Here is a 24547-nt window from a genome sequence, read left to right on the forward strand (position 1 = left end):
ATTTAAGAAAATGATGCACTGTACTTGTTAGGATGAAAAACAAAAATCATGGAGGTCATTAGTCACTGCCATGATTTTAATTGGGGAATTCTAACCACTGGGGCCTTATCTATGAAATAACTCTGAAGAGACTTTCACCCTCTGAGACCTTTCTTCAATTTTCACGGCAGACTTTCCTCAGTCTAAGCATTGAGAAGGTTCTGTAGACCTCAAAATTACTCCTGCTTCTTCTAGTGTCCCCCTTTTCTTCCTGTTCATAAAGCAATTCAGGACCGAAATAATGCATATATAAATACTGCAGCTGAACTTCTATTTTCCCCCGAAGAAATTTCTATGGCTATTGAAAAGGAATAATTCAAGGTCTAGATAGAATCGAATCTGAATTGATGGAGCTCATCAGTTCAGGTTATTTTTGATATTTCTTCTTGTTCTGTATAGCAGATACCTTTTTAAAGGTATTTTCCCCAGGAATTGGAAAGTAGCATTGTTGAAGCTTGTTAAATATCCCAACAAATCCCTTTGGGTCCAAATTCCCAGAGGCCATTCACCTTGTTATCAGTAATTGACAAGACCTTTGTGGGCTAGTTTTGAAAATTACTGATCAGTGGATCTTACTTCTGTAAATCTGGCGCATGATAGCCTTAGATGCTGATGCGCCATTAAACTTCCAATAACCAACCAACCAACTTCTGTAAATCAATTTGGATTTGGACATGGATGCAGCACCACAGATGCCATTGTCAGATTTATCCACTTTGTATACTCGTCTTCTATCATACATCTTGATGTTTTTATGGACTTTGAAGGTGCCTTTGATAACATCTAGTGTTACAGCATCCCCCAAAGACTCTACATTGCCTGATGTTCTTAAATTTTTCAGGTCATCAGGGATTACTTTTGATCAACATATTATTCAGACAGCCTTCTACAAAATCAATCTTCAGTTTTTTAGGGCCCTATGAGGGGCATTTGAATAGTTGGTGGCCTGTGTATGAAGGCTTTGTTTGAGTCTGATACGACGTTACTTTACAACATAGTCCCCTTTAGTCAATACACTTTTCCTACCAATGCTGCAATGCATTGATTCTAGCTGGGAAGAAAGTTTCCTCTTGGGCCTCCAAGTGATGTCATGTCATGCTTTTTCTTTTTTTTTTTTTTGTGTATCTTGACAGTTGATGGCCATGAACCCAAATGCCTGTGGTGCTTCACCTCCTATGATCCTTCTTTTTTTTAAAAATGCAGCCAAGTTTAAAAAAAAAAACAGATTTTAGTAGTCTTAGAGATTTAGCAAAAATTGCAGAAGGTACCTGGTATTACAAAAAAAAATAATTTTAGTAATGGCTTCCAACATTAGCAGTGCTAAATTCTGATAAGTTCCTATGAGAGTAGTTTAAAGGAGATTTGTTGCAACATTAAATAAGTTAAATGAATCTTTGTTTTTGATTGAATTCTCATTAACTTTTGGGTGCTGCTTTCTGTATGAGTTGTCCTCCCAGCTGTGTTAGTATTTTTGAAATTCAGAAAAATTATGGTTCTCTTTTTCATGGCCAACTGCTATTTGCATTGCATTTCTCTACCTGTATGAGGGATGTTTTAAAGGTTTGTGGCTTGAGTATGAAGGGTTTATTTGAGGAGCCTGGTAATGTGCTATTTTTCACCATGGTACTGCAATGCATTGATTCCAGCTGTTAAGAAAGTTTTCTCTTAGACATTCCAAGAATGTATATAGGAAATAAAATAGGTGACAGTCTGATGGTGCTAGATCTAGTGAATATGGGGAATGGTGAAAGATTTCAAAACTGCACTCATGCAGTGCAGCAATGGCAATGATAGCCTCTTGTGAGACGGCACATTATTGTGGTGGAACAAGACTCCTTTGCTGAATTTTCCCTGGCATTTGTCTTTGATGTTTTCATGCAAATACATCAAGGCCTGGGTAATATGCCTCTTTGACTTTATGGTCTTTCTGAAGGTAATCCACCAGCAACACTCCATTAGCATCCCAAAAAACTGATGCCATCACTTTGCCAGCTGAAGGAATTAGCATAGCTTTCTTTGGAGGGTGAGAAGAGCTACAGTTTCCACTGTTGGACTGCTGCTTTGTCTTTTCATAAACAAAAATTTGTTTACAAAAATTTTTGTTAATGAAAATTGTAAACAAATTTGTGTTATTAATGTATTTTCGTGTACAGAAACGAGTCTAATATATTACTAATACAATACGTATGTTTTGGCAAGTATTAGTCTTTGCTGTTGATTCCTATATAAGTCTTATTATTATGATACGTATGGATCGTGGATTTGATTATAAATTCTACATCTTAGAATTCAGTCATTATAGAATCATTGAAATGGGGGGAAGAGAGAGAGAGAGAGAGACTGCCTTTAAATTATACTTTAGAAAATTTTATTTGGATATCAGATAAAATGTTTATTTAATAAATAAATGTATCTTTATTTTTTTAGATATATAATAGGTCTTTCTTTTTTGAGTAATGCTAATTGTCTGTTTCCATTTCAGTAGACAATACAACAATATAATTGACTGAATTAGGCTTTTCCCATCATTTTTCTAGCAGCTGATGATTTGACTTTTTCAATTGATGTTGAAAAAATCTCATGTCTTCATCGTCTCTTTTGTTGATATTTTCCAAGACTATTTCTTCAGTTCTTCATTACTGGTACTGTACTGTCCTCATCCTTACTGATATTTGTAGTTGGTTTAACTGGCATTACTTTATTTTGGATTTTATACAAGTATATACAGGATTCTATAATGCATTTAGTGAAATCTTTCCAAATAAAGAGCTCTAAGTTTGCTAGTTTTAGATGAAGATGAAGATGGAGATGAAGATTTTGAATCCTGTTAATGGATAAGCCATGCCTAGAATGCATGCAGTTAATAGACAGACATAATAGTCTGATTGCCTCGTTGCCAAATTGAATAGGCTGGTTCAGCTGAATAACCCAATATATAATAATTCAGTTTAAAATAGTTTGTTAAAAATTTCCAAGACTTTAAATTGTGTGATTTAGCAGCTGCTTTTAATGAACACTCAAATAGATTTTAAAAATGTTATTATTTAAATACGATTAAACAGCGATATAATTAAAATATTTCTTTTTTTTTTTAAAGTTATTTTATATTTCTTTCCTGTCCTAGTAACATTTGTATTAAGTAATAGTTTGTAATTAATTTAACAGTAGTAGTAGATGCAATTTATACATTGCATCTACTACTACTGTTTCTAATAGAGAAACTATTAGAAACAGTAGTAGTTCTACAGTAGTAGTAGTTCTACTATTTCTAATAGAGAAGTATTAGAAATTCATTAATATGATTTTTTTTTTTTTTTTAAGCTTGTGCTTGGAACTGGTTACAGAATATATCAGAAAGTAGCTGATTATTTTAATATTGTTACCAAAGAATGTTGGGAGGTGTTGAGAGGAGATACACTTCCTCCAATAGAAAGCTGTGAAGGTATGTTTTTAAATTGATATATATGTGTTTCTTCTGTCTTCTCAACCCTCTACTCTTCTTTGGTACTAAATACTACAGATTCATTAATCTTTTCATGTTTAGGATTGCTATTGACAAAATTATGTGTATGTATAATGGAACAAAATATAAAACACTCATTCTGGCAATGCAACTTTTTTGTTTTCTCCTCAAGATGTATGCTGTAAATAATTTTATTATTAGGCAGTATTATTTTATGGTTATGAAAATTTTTAATGTAGTATTGACTGAACTAAGATCTATTTTATGGTTAATAATACTGTAGCGAGAACAAGTAAATTATAATCCTAAAGCAGCGTTTCCCAAACTGTATTCCGCAGAACATTAGTGTTCCGTGGAAAATCCTAATTAATAATTTAAAAAAAATAATAAATAAATAAATTCTGCATATTTGTAGTGTACACCACTTTTTTTTTTTTTCTTTTTTTTTTTTTGTTATTGATGTACTGTACTGATATCGACTAATAATCAAATAGACTGCGGAACACTTTATTTTGGTGGGCTTTGCACAGATTGTTATTGTTATTATTTGGTTTTTAGGAGCATTAGCAACTAAGGCCATATTGCTCCGGGGATATGCGGTGGTCATTTCCTGACCTTTCCGCATCCTCCATATTTGGTGGGCACTGGCTCGAACCCTGGTCTAATCAAGAAGCGTGTGCTGCGCACTGCTGCCCCTGCCCACCTGGCTATGGAGGCGCCTGCTTTGCATAGAGAAGTATGTGTAGAGGTAATGACATCTATGATAAAGTAGCAATGTAGTGATCTTATATGCCATTTGTATGTGATTTATACTGGAGTACATGGGTTTGAGGGAGGGGGAAACAACCAATATCATGCATCGTTTGGGTGGATAAAACAAAGTAGCCTTCTACTGACATGTTCTTGAATATTTACAAGTGCGGGTGGTGCAGTCCAGACTCTGTTCACAATTACAAGATTAGTTCTGTAGTAGTGCAGAAAACTAGTAAGCATAACTAAACTCACTTCCTTGTATAAATATTTTTTTTGATAATTATCAGTATTTCGAAATATTATTATCAAAATAAATGACCACGGATTTGTGGTTGAAAAAAGGAACTTTAAAATGGGGAGCAAGTATTTCTAGTAGTGCAACTGTGGTTGATGAAAACTAACACAATATTGTCACATTTCAAAGTGAGGATGAACAATTGCAGCCTTTTATTCCCCAAAAATCCAAAGTGAAAAAACAGGAACCAACTAATAAAAGACCAAAATGAAAGTATGATGACAGTTATTTGAATTTCGGCTTTACATGTGTTGGAAATAAAGATAGTCCTGATGCACAGTGCATCGTATGTAATAAAATATTAGCAAACAGTTCTTTGGCTATCGCCAAACTTGTGTTTCCTAAGTGTTCCATAAATATATTGTGAGATGAAAAGTGTTCTGTGAATAAAATAGTTTGGGAAATGCTGTCTTAAAGTATTGAATAAAAATATATGACAATTTGTATATTCTCTGTTTTTTAAGTCTTCACTTTCAAACAGAAATTTACTTTTTCTGCCATGCCAGACAAGGACAGCAGTTGTTACTTTGCTAGGTATATCTCTTTTTGAAAGTGTCAGGTTATTCAGTAAGTAATTTAATTTTTTTTTTTTTTTTTGCATATGTGTATTTGTGTATAACACATGAAATATTTCTATGCTAATTTGTGTAACATAGATCATCAGTCTGTATGTAGGTTTTAATAAGTTAACAATGCTCCATATTTTGAGATGTTAAAAACAAAATGGATGTGTCAGAGAAACACATTAGGCACTTAATTCTTAATGAATTTAAGAAGGGGAATAATGTGAGTGCAGCATGATAATTTCTGTGAGAGAGGAAATGCCAACAGTGGTTCCAAAAATTCAAGTCTAGTCATAGCTTAGCCACTGAAGTGTGTTCAGGCTGACCTGCTCAGTTCAGTGATGACCTAATGATAACTGCACTTGAAGATCCTGCTGTAACTGTTAAACTCTCCCATAAGCTGAGTTCAACACATTCTTCCCTTCATCACCTCATTTTCCAAGTTTTGACCCATGAACAAGGATCAAAACTTGGAAAATAGATTCTATGTAAGTTATCTGCTTATTGCTGACTGAAAAAATTTAAGTAAATCTGTTGTCTTCATCCCAGGAAAGTTTGCTGTGCATTCGGTAGTATATCCAGTGGTTTATTTTTAACTCTCACAGTCCAGTAAAACCATCAGCCACAGTTGATTGCACTGTGTTTTTAAGAGAGGTGTTTCATCAAGACAGCATATGCCTATATACCACTTGCCCCTCGACGTGGGCACCTGTACGTGGTGAGGGGACTTCCCAGTGACGCTGCTGGACTTCCAGACTAGCATCACTGGGATCCAATGCCCACAGCCCAGGTTCCAGGCTTACATCAATGGAATCCGGCGTGTTTGCCGTGCACTGCGACCTGTGGAAATTCGGAAAGGGAGATCCTGGTGGTTGAGGGGCCCAGCTTCAATACACCACTTTGGCCCCTGCTTCAACAAGACGGGTGGTCCTGGAAGGCCCGGCTAGGATCAATCGGCTAGTAGGCTCGCCTGCGAGGGTCAACCGTGTCAATGCCACGCTCCTACCCTCATGGTCCGAGGGACAGGATTCAGGCTGGCGGCGCTGCGGGTATAGTGTCTGGGTAGCCCTGGCGTCCCACTCCCGAGCGCATTTATTGCATGCCGGGTAGTGGGCGTCCCTTTGGGCTCCGTGGTGGGTGGGGAGCCCGGGCACTGAACAACTTAAAAAACTCAATGAATCCTGATAAACTTATTTCTTCAGGGGCCCCAACCCGGTCCCTATCTGAAAGCATAGAGAAAGATCCAGATAGCATTATTGCTAATAAGAGGCAGCGAACCGAACTACCATCAGGGCCAATCCCAAGGTTCCTAATTATGCATTCAACAAGTGAAAAACCGATTGGAAAAATGTCACCCATCTTCATACAGAAAGGGTTAGATGGGTTAGTAGGTTCTCCCAAATCAGTTAAGAGGCTCCGCTCTGGAGACCTTAATTGAAACTAAAAATGACAGGCAATCCGAACATCTACTCCGAGTAACATCAATCGGAGGAATCCCTATAACAGTGACACCACACAGAACACTCAATTCATCGAGAGGTGTCATTTCGGAGTGGGACCTTCTCGACGTAACCGAGGAGGAAATCTGCTCCGAATTAAAACCACAGGGAGTCATTGCCGTCAAGAGAATTACTGCGCGAAGGGATGGAAAAATTGTTAAAACCAGGAGCGTCATCCTGACTTTTAACTCTCCTAAACCTCCTGATGAGATTAAAGCTGGATATATCAACTGTTCAGTGCGTCCATACGTTCCGAACCCTTTACGGTGCTTTAAGTGCCAGAAGTATGGACATTCTCAAATGGCCTGCTGTGGAGTCCTTGCATGCGCTCGATGCGGTGCAAAGGACCACGAAACAACAGCATGTTCAGCCGCAAAACCCACCTGTATTAACTGTGAAGGCGAACACCCGGCCTATTCCCGAGCATGCCAAAGGTGGAAAGAAGAAAAAGAAATTCAACGGCTGAAGGCAGAGCTAAATATATCATACCAGGAGGCAAGGAAATCGGTCAAACCCCTGAATATCAAGAAACCTACCTACGCCCAGAAGGTAGCAGGGAGATGTTCCGTCGGAACTCAGACGGACATGACCATTCCTCCAAAGGAGTCTTTCACTCCCATCGCGCGTTACCTTTTAAGTTCTCAAAAACCTGCGCAGAAGGACCAATCAGCTGCCACTCCTATATCGGTACCTCCTAACGCTCCACAAGTTCCTAAGGTAACTATTAAAGAAAAGAATAAAAAAGGGGAAGTACCCCTAGTACCCAAGAAAAGATGGGTGTTCAGCAGAAGGAGGTACCCGAAGAGTCAGTCTTGGAACTCTTTGCGGAGGAGGAAATGACACGGGACAGCGTCCATTCTTCCCCAAAAAAGACAAATCCAAGACTGATAAAAGTAAGCCCTCACACCTCGGAAGCCGCCTGATGGACCCACCAAGCAAAAATAATGGCTAAATTCCTACAATGGAATTGTCGTGGATTCCGGCGAAATATTGATGACATCAAGGCCCTCCTGCAAAAGCATGAGCCAGTTTGCTTTTGCTTGCAGGAGACATATCTGAAGGCAAATGACGATCCCACGATGCATAACACCACAATTTTTCGTAAGGATAGAATTGCGGAGGGCTCTGTACATGGGGGAGTGGCTATCCTTGTGGGTAACCAGACCCCAGTGCAGCCCTTGCCAATTACAACTAGCATAGAAGCTGTTGCAATTCGCCTTACGGTGGGATTTTTATTAACCGTCTGCTCTATCTATTTGCCACCTGGGACTGACATCTCCCAGGAAGACCTTGATGATCTTCTAATGCAGTTGCCTCCCCCTTTCTTACTTCTCGGGGATATGAATGGACATAACACCCTGTGGGGTAGTGCTAAGATCAACGGAAGGGGACGAGTCATAGAGCGCATGCTCAATGACAATGACCTTTCCCTTCTAAATACTGGAACAAACACCTTCTTCCACATGCCTACCCGTACTTTTTCTGCCATTGATCTCTCTTTATCTGCTCCCCTTCTCTGCTCCCTTCACTCACTTGGGAAGTGGAGGAGAATCCATACGGAAGTGATCACTTCCCGGTGATAACCTTGTTACACAGTGGGAGACCATGTCTTCCCTTCAGGTTACCACGGTGGAAGTTTGATCAGGCTGACTGGACTGTCTTCCAACACCAGGCAAATTTTGATCTTAGTACAGTCAGTCAAGAGCCTATCAATGATGCAGTTAAGTACATCACAGAAAATATTGTCCAAGCAGCTGCGAATACTGTTCCAAAAACATCTGCTCGGTTTCCACCATTTCCCAAACCCTGGTGGAATTCACAATGCAGTCACAAAAGAACTGGATGCAGGGAATAACTTTGATATTATATACTTGGATCTTAGAAAGGCTTTTGATACTGTTGCACATGGAAGACTGCTACACAAATTGGAGCAGTGTGACATTGGAGGCAAATTACTGCTATGGATAAAGGGGTGGTTGAGGGGGAGAAGACAGAGAGTGGTAATCAATGGACACTGCTCATCGTGGACTGATGTTATTAGTGGAGTCCCTCAGGGCTCAGTGTTGGGTCCATTATTGTTTTCTGTATTTATAAATGATATTGATGATGGTATATCGGGATTAATGTCCAAGTTTGCAGACGATACAAAGGTTGGCAGGGTTGTCAAGGACACTACTGACACTATGCTGCTGCAACAGGATCTGGAAAGGTTGAGCAGATGGGCTGAGAGGTGGCAAATGAAGTTTAACATTGACAAATGTAAAGTACTACACATGGGAAACAGCAACCCCAGAGCAACGTATCAACTCTGTGGTACAACACTGACAGTGGTAGAGAATGAAAGGGACTTGGGGGTGGTTGTGCAGGCAGATATGAAGTTCTCTGAGCAGTGCAGATGGGCTGCAAGAGTAGCTCATGGAGTATTGTCAATGATATACAGGAATTTTTCCAGCAGGGATAAGGAGGTGATTATTCCATTGTATAAGGCAATGGTCAGGCCACACCTAGAGTACTGTATACAGGTCTGGAGGCCTCATTTCAAGAAGGATGTAGAGCTGCTGGAACGAGTACAGAGAAGGGCAACAAGATTAGTGAATGGAACAAAGGGGTGCTCTTACGAAGAACGGCTTAAGTTTTGCAAATTACAGTGTCTGGAGACTAGGCACCAGCGAGGTGATCTGATAGAGGTGTATAAAGCCTTGAATGGTTTAAGCATGCTCAATGCTGATGGGATTCTTCCTCTAGCTCAGAATAATCACCTGAGAGGGCATAAATTCAAATTGAGGAAAGACAGATGTAGGATAGACGTGCGGAAATTTGCCTTTAGCCAGCGGGTGGTTGGTTGGTGGAACAGACTTCCATCCCTTGTGGTGGAGGTTGATAGCCTAAATAAGTTTAAGGCTCAGCTGGACAGGTATTTTGAACGAACGGAGGGGTGAAGTGGAAGTGGTTTTTTTTTTTTTTTTTTTGGCTGATGCTGCATAAGCTTGCTTTCTTGCATCAAATGCCTCTGCTAATGCACAGCAGCAAAAAAGGCTCAAAACAAAGCGTGGAGGATATTCCGTCGATATCCTACCACGACCAATCTTATAGCCTTTAAACGTGCACGAGCCAAAGCACGCTACATCCGTCGTCAGAGTCAAAAGGAATCGTGGATCCGTTTTACATCATCTATTAACCACTCTACCAACTCTAAGGTAGTCTGGGATAAAATCCGGAGAATGAAGGGAAAATACACAGCATACCCCTCATCGGTCCTTGAATATAATGGATGTACTATTGCAGACTCTACTGCAGTAGCCAATGCTCTTGGGGAAACATTTTGTAACATCTCTGCAACATCATCTTACTCCCCAGAGTTTCTGGTCCTAAAGCGCAACGCTGAAAAACAGGCCCTTAAATTCACATCGAAGGGCTCCCACCCATACAATGGCCCATTTAATATCCATGAGCTGAAAACAGCACTCGCCTGTACAAAGGCTACCGCTGTTGGACCAGACAACATCCATTATGAAATGATCAAACATCTTTCACCAGAATCCATGGACCGTCTGCTCTTCCTGTACAACAGAATCTTCCTCGAAGGGCACTTTCCGGAAACCTGGCGCAAGGCAACTATTCTTGCTTTTGCTAAGCCAGGAAAGGATCCTAAATATCCAAAAAACTATCGTCCTATTGCTCTGACCAGCTGTCTGTGCAAAATATTGGAGAGAATGGTCAATCTTGGCTCTTATGGTATTTAGAATCGAATGACCTTCTCTCCCGCTTTCATTGCGGCTTCCGAAGAAATAGGTCCACATTGGACCACTTAGTTAGACTGGAAACATCTAACCGAGATGCTTTCCTAAAAAGAGAACATTTGGTGTCCATCTTCTTTGACATGGAAAAAGCAACTTGGAGATTTGGCATTTTAAAAGACCTTTACAATCTCGGCCTAAGAGGTCACCTTCCCGTTTTTATTAAAAATTTTTTGTCCTGCCGTTATTTCCAAGTTCGTGTAGGATCCTCCCTTTTGCGGCCCTTTTGCCAAGAGGAGGGGGTACCACAAGGATCTGTCTTAAGTGTCACGATTTTTGCCATTAAAATAAACTCTATTTCCGAACAACTTCCTCCAACTATAAACAGTGCACTCTACGTTGATGACTTCAGTATATTTTCTCAATCATGCAATATGAGGGTTATTGAGAGACAACTGCAACAAGCTATTGACCGTCTTAACTCCTGGGCCACGGCCAATGGTTTCAGGTTCTCACCGGAGAAGACGGTTTGCGTCCATTTTTGCCGCAAATGTAACCTCCACCCTGAGCCTGAATTACGACTTGGACAAAGCACTATTCCAGTCTTATCAGAGACGAAATTCCTGGGACTCATTTTTGACAAAAAGCTTAATTTGTCCAACATATTCGTCACCTACGCACAAAGTGCACGAGAGGGCTTAACATTCTCCGCTCTCTTTCTTCTACCTCTTGGGGTGCAGACCGATGCACTCTACTCCGCTTATACCGTGCACTAATACGCTCAAAATTGGATTATGGGTCTCAGGTCTATTCATCTGCCAGAAATAGCGCTGTTCATTGGCTTGACCCCGTCCATCATCAAGCCATCCGTATTGCTACTGGTGCTTTTAGAACTTCGCCTGTCCAAAGTCTGTATGCCGAAGCAAATGAACCATCTTTGTTGCTTCGGCGAATGCAGTTGTCTCTGCAATATGCCTTCAAACTGAAGTCCCTACCACACCATCCCACGTGGACATTCGTTTTTGAGCCACGATGGGAAAATCTTTATAACACACGACGTACTGCCAATCGGCCATTCGGCATTCGTGTTCAAGAGCTACTCAATAAGCTTAACATGTCGGTAGACAAGGTTGCTCAATCACCAAAGGAGCCCCTTCCACCCTGGCATGCACAAACACCAGCATGTGACTTCTCGCTCAAACTTGCGACGAAGTCTAATACTCCAGCCTCTGTCTACCTTCAGCTCTATTCACAACACCGTGCAGAACATTCTGACTTCTTGCCAGTTTACACAGACGGCTCGAAGTCAGAATCGTATGTGGGATCTGCTGCTGTTTTTCCAGATAAAACCATATCAGAGCAGATACCCGTTGACTGCAGCATTTACACTGCAGAGTTGCATGCCATAGAGCTAGCTCTAGATCACATAAGAAAACACCGATACCAACGGTGTATTATATATGCCGATTCAATGAGTGCACTACAGGCTTTATCAGCGGTGTCACACACTAACCATCCAACCCTGTCCCGAATTCAGCAGATAATATACAATCTCTATACAACTGGATTCGATATCCGCTTCTGCTGGATCCCCAGTCACATCGGGATTAGAGGAAATGATTTGGCTGACAATGCAGCCAAATCGGCAGCCCTGATGGATAATCTTGACCTGTTAGTCCCCTATACAGACTACAGGCAAGTGATCCGTAGTAACTTACAATCTGAGTGGCAAGATTCGTGGCATCGACTGATTACTACGAACAAGCTGTGTCGAATTAAGCCCGTGATCCATCCTTGGCTGTCTAGCTTACGCAGGGATCGCAAGGAGGAAGTTGTTCTTGCTCGGCTCCGCATAGGACACTGTCATTTAACACACTCCTTTTTGCTGAGGTCTGATGACCCTCCTATGTGTGAGCAATGCGACACCATTTTAACCGTCCAACACATTTTATATGATTGTTCCAGTTTTATAAATGCTCGTTTTACTGCTTTTACCCATCTGACTGAGCCGTATACACTCAGTCAGATTTTAAATGACAACGACAATGTGTCAGCAGTTTTTAAATTTTTAAAGTTGATCAATATGTATACACTCATATGAAATATACAATTTGCTTTTATCATTGTACTGATTTTATTTATTTATATGATTTTATGTATTTTTAGGCGACGTAAGATTTTTACAAGTTACCAGTCTTGCCTTTTTATATTTTAACATTTTCCTGGCGCACTATAACCCTGCTGTTTTTGCGCCATAAAAATCAAATCAATCAATCAATCAATCATATACCACTTGGATCATATATGACAAAATTGAGGAACTTGGTTTGAAAAATATATCACATCTACCTATTTTCCAGACTTACTGCCAGATTGCCAACCATTTTGAAATCTGCAACACTATCTTGAAAGAAAATAACTTAAATTTTTAAGTTTTCAGAATTGTCCTTCTGAAAACTTAAAATTCTTTTTCTTTTTTTGAAGCAAACATTCTTTGCTTCGAAGCCAAAGGAATTTTAGAAACGTGGTATTGAAGTGCTTGTAGAAAGGAAGGTGGCAGAAAGAAATTGAAAAATTGGGAATGAAGAAAAATATTATTTTCCTTCATTCTTTATTTCAAAAAATGAATAAAATGATGCCGTTACTTATGGAATGCCCTGATATTTTCAAATATGACTATAAAGGTTATTTTTTTTTTATAGGGATTGAGTCAACATTCAGCAAATATGAAATTGTACGATGCTCAAATGATTATTTCTAAGAAGAAGATCTGTTAGAATTGAGCCTCTTCTTTAAAAAACAAAAAAACAGACTGTTATAAAGTTTTACCACAAGACAAATATCTTAAATATTAAGATTCATTTAGATTTATTTTTGTATATTTAGTATTTAATATACACTATACTACATTGCCAAAAATAACCAGACATCTGCACGTTTCAAAGAACCTTTTATTGATATAATATTTAATGTGTTGGCTGATGTTTGACACTGCACCTCATTAGTTTGTCCCTTCCTCCTCAACAGAGTGGTCAATTCAGCTACTGATTTTAGGTGTGTTGGCCTAGCCTGAAATATTCCAATTCATCCTAAAGGTGTTCATCAGCATTAAGGTTGTGGCTCTGGGCAAGCTAGTGAAGCATTTGCACACTCGTGTCATTAAATGAAGTCATTACAGGATGTGCAGTATTACATAGTGTATTGTACTGGTTTGCTGGAACAGAAAAGTGCTCCTCCCCATACTGGTGTCATAGTTTAGGAAGAGCAGATTTTTCCAGAATGTCAAGTACTGCATGAAATTCCTTTTTCCAGGAATAGCAACCAATGGTCCATGCCTAAACCACAAGAATCAACCTCAGCCAATGATATCACTGCCAGACTTTACAGTTTAGAAAATTCATTCTGGTAAATAATGTTTTCTAGGCACCTGCCAATTCTAAACATGGCTCTCCACTTAAACTATGATTCATCACTCCATGACACAAATTTCCATATTCCAGAGACCAATTACAGTGATTTTTGTGTTGCAGTTGTTGTGTAAAATCTGATGGCATGCACCTCCTTACATATTCTGCTAGAACCAACCAATATCCATTCCTTTGGCCTCCCTGAACTCCTGGTTGATGTGTTATATGAGGACTGGGTGCCTCCGTAGCCAGGTGGGAAGGAGCAGTAGTGCGTAGTATTGCTTCTTGATTAGACTGGGGTTCAAGCCCGTAACCACCAAATATGGAGGATACGGAAAGATCAGGGAATGACCACCGCATATCCCCGGAGCAATATAGCCTTATTCAGTAGTGTCCTTAGTTGCTAATGCTCCTAAATAACAACAACAACTCTAACTCTATATGAGGACTGATGGGATCTATGTACCATACCTCTGAATGCCCTCTTGTCTCTTTCTATCAGTTTCTGTGGTGTACCTGAACATTTCCTAGCTGTAGCAACACCATGATACACCGATGAGCCAAAACATTATGACCACCTACCTAATATCATGTTGGTCCTCCCTGTGCAGCCAAAACAGCTCTATTCAGCAAGGCATGGATGCTACAACATATCTAAATGTGTCTTGTGGTATCTGGTACCAACACATAACCAGCAGATCCTTTAACTGGTAATCAGTGGACACTGCTCATCGTGGACTAATGTTATTAGTGGAGTCCCTCAGGGTTCAGTATTGGGTCCATTATTGTTTTCTGTATTTATAAATGATATTGATGATGGTATATCAAGCTTAATGTCCAAGTTTGCAGACGATACGAAGGTTGTCAGGGTTGTCAAGGACACTACTGACGCTATGCTACTGCAACAGGATCTGGAAAGGTTGAGCAGATGGGCTGAGAGGTGGCAAATGAAGTTTAACATTGACAAATGTAAAGTACTACATATGGGAAACAGCAACCCCAGAGCAACGTATCAACTTTGTGGTACTACACTGACAGTGGTAGAGAATGAAAAGGCCCTGGGGGTAATTGTGCAGGCAGATATGAAGTTTTGTGAGCAGTGCAGACTGTCTGCAAGAGTAGCTCATGGTGTATTGTCAATGATATATAGGAATTTTTCTAGCAGGGATAAGGAGTTGATTATCTCCTTGTAGGTGAAACCCATGTTTAGTCTCTAGAGCAAAGTTTCCGGCATTCCCCCCCCCCCCACTTCTCCTTCAACCCATGCACAGTACTAAGTACTATAGGTTTTGATACCTTTCGTGTTTGGGGTTTTCATAAAAAAAAAAAAAAAATAATAAGGCGATGGTCAGGCCATGTCTTGAGTCCTGTATACAGGTCTGGAGGCCTCATTTTAAGAAGGATGTAGAGCTGTTGGAATGAGTACAGAGAAGGGCAACAAGATTAGTGAATGGAACAAAGGGAACAATGGAACAAATTGCTCTTACGAAGAAAGGCTTAAGTTTTAAAGATTACAGTGTTTGGACAGTAGCCACCTGCGATGTGATCTCATTGAGCTATATAACGCCTTGAATGGTTTAAGCATGCTCAATGCTGATGAGATTCTTCGTCTTGCTCAGAATAATCACCTGAGAGGGCATAAATTCAAATTGAGGAAAGACAGTTGTAGGATAAACGTATGGAAGTTTGCCTTTAGCCAGTGGGTAGTTGATTGGTGGAAGACTGCCATCTTTTGTTGTGGAAGTTGATAGCCTAAATAAATTTAAAGCTGAACTGACAGTTATTTGGAATGAACGGAGGGGTGAAATCGTATTTATTTATTTATTTTTTTTTTTTGGTGGATGTTGCGTAAACTTGCTTTCTTGCATCGTATGCTTCTTCTAATGCTAATGCTAATTTTTCACTGAATGTACTAAAGCTGTAGGAGAGAAGCATAAAGGTTATCACAGGCTTTTATTGCAGTTCAGTTATTTCTATAAGTTATATAGTTTATCGTATTAAACAGTAAACTTTCTGATAGCAGTAATTTTGATGTCTATTTTTTACAGGTCTTGGAGAACCCGCATACTTTTATACATCTGCAGTTTTTTTATGGAATGGTTTGGTTACATCTTTATTATTTATTTATGCTAAATTTTTAAGGTGAGTTCTAGATGAATTTAATTATTTTTAGTTTGTTTATTTATTTTTTATGGGTTTGGAATTCTCTTAAAAATAATGGGCGAAATACAGTTATCAGTGTGCTTTGAATTCTCTTAAAGTAGTGTATGAAGTACATTACTCAATACATGTAAAAGATAACAGATTTGAAATACATTTATTAAAGTTAGTTTACAATTTTTAATATATATTTTTGAAATAAATATACAATAATGCATCATTGCAGGGAATGAATACCGTATGTTTCAGTAATTCAATGTTTAAATGTGTTATGAATTTCTGGTTTATTATCAAGAAAATAAAATTGGAATATTTGTTTGAAGATAATAAAGCACTCAAAACCTACGTTGGTATTATGTTTATTTCCAAATTGTAAATATGTACTTTTTTTTTTTTTTTTTTTTTTTTGTTATGTGAACCCCAAACGCAAGAGGTATTAGAACCTATAGTACTTAGTACCGTGCTTGGGTTGGAGGTTGAGAAGATGAAAGAAGATATTTGTTGACATTGGACTTGAACTTCTGTAGATTGTAATTTTCAGGAAATACGTATGAAGGAAGGTTGTTCCAGAAAACGGCAGTTGAATGAATAAATGAGGAAGATGAAAAGTTGGTTCTGTGGGTTTGAAGTTGGACAGTAAATGGATGTTGGCTGGTGGCAGCACGTGTTCGGACTGTTTTGAAAGAGAGAGCGGGAATTATAGAAGCCAATTCAGAAGAACAGTGCCCATGGAAATATCTGTAGAAGAGGCATGCAGCAGAAACAGTACGTCTATGAGAAAGCGAGTGGAGAGACTCTGTTAAAGATGAATCATTAATTAACCTAACTGCCCTCTTCTGAATGGAATCAAGAAGCCTGAGAGAGGTTTTGGGGGCACCACCCCAAATGTGGGAACAATATTCCATGGCAGGGCAGATTTGCGATTTATACAGATTGAGCAGCTGTTTGGAAGAAAAGTAATGCCGAGAACGAAAGAGAAAACCAAGTTTCTTAGATGCAGAGGAAGCAATATTTGTAATGTGCTTGTGCCAAGAGAGATTAGAAGTCAGGGTAATCCCCAAAAGAGATATATCCTTTTGCCTAGAAATTGGAGTGTCACTAAAGATAAGCATAGGAGCAGAAGAATCCTTTTTGCGAGATATAAGACAAGACTGAGTTTTAGAAGGGTTGAAATCAACTAAGTTGTCTTTGCCCCACTGAAGAATTACCTGAAGATCGGCATTTAAGGTATTGGTAGCAGATTTTCGAGAAGTTGAAGCTGATTGAGCAGTGCAAGGTTTCTCAAAATGGAAAGTTGAATGCAATGTGCTATCATCGGCAAAACTATGGATAGGATTTCCAGTCAATGGAAGAAGGTCATTGATATACAAGAGGAAAAGAGTGGGGGAAAGAACTGAACCTTGGGGGACACCGGCATTAGTGGAGAAGTTAGAAGACAGAGAACCATCTACCATCACCCTCAGTGAGCGATCAGAGAGAAAACTGGATAACCAATTACTAAAAACAGTTGGCAAACCATAAGATGGAAGCTTATTTAGAAGACCTTTATGCCAAACACGATCGAAAGCCTTTGAGATGTCAAGAGCAACTACTTGTTTTTCACCGAACCTTTCCATTGAAGTAGTCCATAAATGGGTAACATAAGCCAGAATATCACCAGTGGATCGACACTGACGGAATCCATACTGGCGATCGTTGATCAGACGGAAGGTTTCTAGGTAGTTTAAGAGTTGGCGGTTAATTGATTTCTCCATTACTTTAGAAAGAGTAGAAGTAATTGCAATGGGACGATAATTGGATGGGAGGGATTTGTCACCCTTTTTAGGAACTGGCTGGATATGAGCAAATTTCCAAGCAGAAGGAAAAACACCTTTGGAATAAGAAAGTGAAAAAAGGCGGCAAAGAATAGGAGTAAATTCAGGAGCACAGATTTTGAGAACAAGTGGAGAAATACCATCAGGACCTGGAGCTTTCTTAGCATCAAGATTCATCAAAATCCTTCTGATATCCTTTTGACGGAAGACCACAGGAGGCATTGAATGGACCGTGTTGGGAATGGTGGGAGGTGTTTTACCAAGTTCATTAATACATGAGCTGGAAGAAAAATGGGATGCTAGCAGGTCAGCTTTATCCTTGGCTGAAGTGACAACAGAACCATCTGGTTTGGACAGAGGTGGAAGCAGAGATGGGCAAAAGTTGCGGCCAATAGCTTTGGCAAGAGACCACCAGAATGCTCGGCTACCATTAGGGCAAGAAGCAAGTTTTCTACTCTTAGCCTGTTCAAACTCTAGTTTGGACTGATTAATAACTGCTTTACAATTGTTGCGAGCTTTGGTGTAGACAGAAAATGAAACTGAAGAATTAGAAATAAGCCAATTACGATATGCAACATTCTTCTCTTGAACAGCCTTAGCACATTTATTGGAAAACCAAGGTTTAGATAAAGGACGAGATTTTAAAGTGGAGTGTGGGATAAAGGATTCCATTCCTGCAAGAATAATTTCACTGACACGATCTGAGCAAACGTTGACATCAGGAGTTTTGAAACAGTAATCCGACCAAGGAAAAGAAGAAAACAAGTCTCGCAGGTCATCCCATTTTGCATTCTTGTAATGCCAAACAACACGAGGTTGGGAATAGCCATGAGATAAAGGTTCCATTGGAGAAGAGACAATCACCAAGTTGTGATCTGAAGTGCCTAAATGACCTCTCACTTCGACCGTGTACTTAGAAGGGTTGTTTGTGAGAAAAAGATCGAGCGTATTGGCTGTATGATTCGGATTGTCTGGTATTCTTGTAAGTAAATGAACAATCTGTGCTAGGTCATTAGTAATTGCAAAAGCCTCAGCATCTCGACCTGCTGGGTCGGTGTGACCAGAAAACGGAAGCCAGCTGGAGTTGTGAACATTAAAATCACCAAGGAAAATTACCTCACTGTGAGGAAAGTTGGACTGGAGAAAGTCAAGTTGCAACGAGAGGAAGTCAAAGAGCTCCAAGTGATTAGTGGAGTTGGGAGAATGGTAGAGACAACAGATGAATTTGACACAGTGAGGTAGAGAGATTTTAAGCCAGAGAAGATCAAAGAGAGGAGATTCCAAATTGCCAAGTCTCTGACAGGGAATATCAGAACGGACATATGCACAAGTACCACCTTTGAGGCGAAAGGAATCATACAGCGAATAATTTGGGCATCTGAGATGAGCAGTAGTTGAATCAACCGATAACTGAGATTCTGTCAGAAAAAGTACATGGGGTTTGGCAGACTGCAAATGGAAATGGACATGGTTGAGATTAGAATTGAGACCACATATATTTGTGAAATGAATTAGGAAATCCTTGGGAGGTTTAGATCTTTTCGCAGATAAGCTTGTTCTATTAGTTTGACAATTCATGGTGTATTCAATAGTAAGAAAAAGTGGGTGGGACATGCTGTATGAAGTAATGAAATTTTTGGATATGGCGTACATGTGGTAAGAATAAACCCAGATCCTTGACATAACGTAGCCTCGACAATGCTCCCCGCATACACACTACTCGGACTCCCTCCAGTCACTATCTGGCAGAGTAGAGGTAGCAAGATTATACACTAGCTGATCCAGAAGCCTCCTAGAGAGTTACCAGTAGGTTCGGTCCTGTGTACTAACTAGCGGCCGGCCTGCGAAAACCGTTTTAGAGCTGTACCCTCGAAATGTAAGGAATATTGGATCTCGCCACGATGTTCATCATAACCTCAAAAGTCATCAATCATACTGCATGATGGAAGAGATAGGGAAGGGTTGACCGGAACTTAGCTCTAGAGACTAAACATGGGTTCCACCACTTCAAGCCTCCAATAAGCAAAGTGGTGGTATTTCACAGGTTGATGAGAGTCATCTACTACCTAGTACATAATGGGGGTCAAATGTTTCGTGGTATTTTCTCACCACTTTTTCAGTGACAGCTGTACCGCTGTCACAAAAGATCATTTTAGCATTAGCATTAGTAGAGGCATTTGATGCAAGAAAGCAAGCTTATGCAGCATCAGCCAAAAAAAAAAAAAAAAAACCCACTTCCACTTCACCCCTTTGTTCGTTCAAAATACCTGTCCAGCTGAGCCTTAAACTTATTTAGGCTATCAACCTCCACCACAAGGGATGGAAGTCTGTTCCACAACCAACCACCCGCTGGCTAAAGGCAAATTTCCGCACGTCTATCCTACATCTGTCTTTCCTCAATTTGAATTTATGCCCTCTCAGGTGATTTTTCTGAGCTAGAGGAAGAATCCCATCAGCATTGAGCATGCTTAAACCATTCAAGGCTTTATACACCTCTATCAGATCACCTCGCTGGTGCCTAGTCTCCAGACACTGTAATTTGCAAAACTTAAGCCTTTCTTCGTAAGAGCACCCCTTTGTTCCATTCACTAATCTTGTTGCCCTTCTCTGTACTCGTTCCAGCAGCTCTACATCCTTCTTGAAATGAGGCCTCCAGACCTGTATACAGTACTCTAGGTGTGGCCTGACCATCGCCTTATACAATGGAATAATCACCTCCTTATCCCTGCTGGAAAAATTCCTGTATATCATTGACAATACTCCATGAGCTACTCTTGCAGCCCGTCTGCACTGCTCAGAGAACTTCATATCTGCCTGCACAACCACCCCCAAGTCCCTTTCATTCTCTACCACTGTCAGTGTAGTACCACAGAGTTGATACGTTGCTCTGGGGTTGCTGTTTCCCGTGTGTAGTACTTTACATTTGTCAATGTTAAACTTCATTTGCCACCTCTCAGCCCATCTGCTCAACCTTTCCAGATCCTGTTGCAGCAGCATAGTGTCAGTAGTGTCCTTGACAACCCTGCCAACCTTTGTATCGTCTGCAAACTTGGACATTAAGCCCGATATACCATCATCAATATCATTTATAAATACAGAAAACAATAATGGACCCAACACTGAGCCCTGAGGGACTCCACTAATAACATCAGTCCACGATGAGCAGTGTCCATTGATTACCACTCTGTCTTCTCCCCCTCAACCACCCCTTTATCCATAGCAGCAATTTGCCTCCAATGTCACACTGCTCCAATTTGTGTAGCAGTCTTCCATGTGCAACAGTATCAAAAGCCTTTCTAAGATCCAAGTATATAATATCAAAGTTATTCCCTGCATCCAGTTCTTTTGTGACTGCATCATAGTATCCAATCAAGTTGGTCAGGCAAGACTTCCCCTTAACAAAACCATGCTGTGTCTGAGCTATAACTGAAGTCTTGTCTAAATGATCCTGCAGTGCTTCTTTAACCAGTGACTCCATTAATTTTCCTGGAACAGAAGTTAAGCTCACAGGTCTATAATTACTTGTGTCAGCCTTTGATCCTCCTTTGTGAATTGGGGTCACATTTGCACATTTCCAGTCTATGGGTACCTCCCCTGAGTCCAAGGAAGCTCTCATAATTATGGCTAAGGGTTTGCTTACTTCCTTTGCTGCCTCCTTTAATATAACTGGATAGATCCCATCCACCCCGGGTGCCTTTCTTGTGTTTATCTTCAACAGTTTCTCCTCCACTTTACTCCCAGTTATTTCAAGATTCTGTAGCTTACTGCTAGAGTTGAATACACCTCTGGCATTCCCCTCGCTGAATAACTCCTCATGTGTGAATGTCGATGGAAAATATTCATTTAGTTTGTTAGCTACCTGAGCAGGATCATCAACACTTGACCCATCAATATCAAGTGGACCAATCTGATTCATCCCCTTCCTTCTAGAGTTTACATAAGTAAAGAACTCTTTGCTGTTTTTCTTTGCATCCCTTGCCAAGGATTGGTGATATTTTAAAATTGTAAAAATTGTAAAAGTGATATTTTACAAGTCTTACCCCATTAGTTGTTCTACAGCTAATGGGATAAGACTTGTAAAAGCTGAGAATGAAAAATCACAGGTGAAGAGAGCTAAGAATGTGGAAAAGGAGTTCTACTTATATACGATTGCAAAGAGCATAAAGCAAATTCAATAGGCCCTTGCAAGATCAAAGTGATGGTGTAATCAAAAAAACAAGAACTTAAGTTCTTGTGACCAAAATTTGTTTCAGTGATATTGCAAAGCTTTTTAATGTGTATGACCAAAGTGATATTGCAAAGACAGCTGTCACTAAAGATGTGGTAAGAAAATACCACAAAATGTTTGACCCCATTATGTATATATTTCTGATTTGAAAATAAACGTAATACCAATGTAGGGTTTGAATGCTTCATTATCTACAAAAAATACACTTCACGTATGTATCATGCTGTTGAAGAAATACCTCAAAATTGGAATACTTTGGTCTTGTAATGAGAGGGGATAAATGTGGAAAACTGCAATTCATCCAGGGAAAAACCAGTGGAAAACCAAGTGTTGGTTGGAAAATCTTTAAAAATGGTTTGGAAGCAGCACTGGAGTACTATTCAGAGCAGCAGCCTCAAAAATTAAAATCGAGTTGATAACACACCTCCATCGATGGAAGATGGCTGAACAAGAAGAAGAATGAATTCCAGAAGCGTGCAATTACAGCAGGCCCCCGTTATAATGCGGTTTGCTTTACGCTGATTCACTATAACGCTGTTCTTATATTATAACCCATATCTGACTATAACGCTGTCACAGATCACTATAATGCTCTTTTACAGATTGCATTTTTGGCATATTTAACGAAATCGTTTCATTTGATGGAGTTGATAGCTTGAAAATTAATATCAAAACAGCATTAAAACGTTTCCCACGCCGACTTGAGAAATTTTCTCATGCTGAAATTTTCTCGCACGCTAATTTAATTGCAGTAGAGTGACTTGTTACGTAGTTCCGAGATCAACATTTTAAAAAATGACCAAGTATATTGCTTGTAATATTTGCGTTATATGCATTTATTCGAAGTCTAGTCATCACTCAGTACCATATTAGACATGGTGTGAAACGGACAGTTTACTTGAACATTGTATCATAATTAATGCAACCAATGCAGTTACATTTTTGAAGAGTTAATAATGGCCGATAAGAATGAAAAAGCAACGACGTCTGAGCGCAGTACGAAGACTATAAATGTAAGAAAAAGACTGAATTTGAAAATTAAATTAGACATTTTGAAGCGAATCGATTCTGGTCAAAGACAAGTGGATGTGTGCCATAATTTATAACTTGCAAGTTTAACTGTAAGAACAATTATAAAAAAAAATAAAGAATTAATTTTAGCAGCGGGAAAGATAGCTGTTCCACTGCAAGCAACTAGGGCTAGGCCAGCTATTAGGATTGAAATGGAAAGACTAACTAATTTTATCGAAGATAATATCCAATGCAGAATTCAGTTAAGTTAAATATTATTTTTGAATTTTTAAGGAGTCCTTATGTGCTGTAATGTAATAACTAGATCGTATGTATAGCTTAGCTTAATTTTCAGCACTCACCTCATGAGGTGAGTTCTGAAAATTAAGCTAAGCTATACATACGATCTAGTTAAATATTATTAAAAAAGAGAGAGAGAGAGAGAGAGAGAGAGAGAGAGAGAGATTAGCCAATATGATGATCTGAAGAAAACTCACCAAAAAAAAAAAAAAAATGTGGAACCATTTAAAACTAGTAAGGGCTGGTTGAATAGATTTAAAATCCACGGAGAAGCCGCAAGTGCAGATTAAGGAGCCGAAACTTTCAAAAAAGAACTTGTTAAAATTATTGAAGAGGGGTATTATGTGTTATACTTCTCAACAAGTTTTTAACATAGATTTAAAATTAATACCCCTTTTAGTTTATTTGGAAGAGGGCCAAAGTTCAACCCAAAATCGACACATTTTTCTTGATTAAATTCATCATTTAAATTAAATCAATTTAGATCAATTAAATTCATGATTTTAATTGGAATTTTAAGTTTAATATTACCACATAATTATATACGTATGTAATGCGGAATATTTTATACGTACAAATATGTCGGTAAATATTTTTACCGACATTTGTGCATCTTTTCACTACCGTTTATTATTGATTAGGAAATATCCTATGACACCGACTGCAACTCACAAATACATATGTTACCTTATGGGAATGCGGCGCTCGCTTAGTGCCGATTCACTTAGCACTCTGTTTTTACGGAACGAATTATCAGTGTTAAGCAGGGGTCACCTGTACTGTAGTAGTAGAGATAACCTGGCAATTACTGACATATTATAATAAAAGGGTTAGTACTCTCAGGCCATAATGTGACAGTGATATTCTGTGGTTATATAGTTGTTTCCTCTTCACATAAATCTGGTAGGATGCAAGTTTATTTAGAGAGGATGTGGCTGGCCATTGTGCTGATTACTCTGGAATTCTCTGTTATCCTCACATAACAAGAATATCCTCAAATGAGATAATCACTACTTTTACTATATCACTATTAATTGTAACGGATGTTTTGGGAAGAAAAAGTGCCTTCACAGTAGTGCAACATTGCATAAATCATTGCACTTGGGTAACATTTATTTTCTTTTTCTTACCAGACACTGTATGCCTTTGTTCACATTAGCCAACTAAACCAAAATGGCTGCCCTGTTTAAAACATGGTTTAATTAATTTTGCCAATGTTTCAAGGTGAGTTTCTATGGATGTAGTCCCCTTGGCACAGTTTCTGCATGCCAAAGGGAC

General features: G+C 39.3%; 1 protein-coding gene across 1 annotated transcript in view; it reads left to right on the forward strand.

Moving 5' to 3' along the window:
- Positions 1 to 24547, forward strand: part of LOC150090513 (protein C-mannosyl-transferase DPY19L1) — a 272499-nt gene that overhangs the window by 37869 nt on the left and 210083 nt on the right. Inside the window, exons 5-6 of the mRNA XM_090378261.1 lie at positions 3361 to 3481; positions 15805 to 15898. Coding sequence (XP_090234387.1) covers positions 3361 to 3481; positions 15805 to 15898 — 215 coding nt within the window. The remainder of the gene's footprint in view (positions 1 to 3360; positions 3482 to 15804; positions 15899 to 24547) is intronic.

This window comes from Mastigoproctus giganteus, chromosome 1 (assembly GCF_048544385.1).
Source record: "Mastigoproctus giganteus isolate SK-2022 chromosome 1, ASM4854438v1, whole genome shotgun sequence".
In the NCBI taxonomy this organism is placed as follows: domain Eukaryota; kingdom Metazoa; phylum Arthropoda; class Arachnida; order Uropygi; family Thelyphonidae; genus Mastigoproctus; species Mastigoproctus giganteus.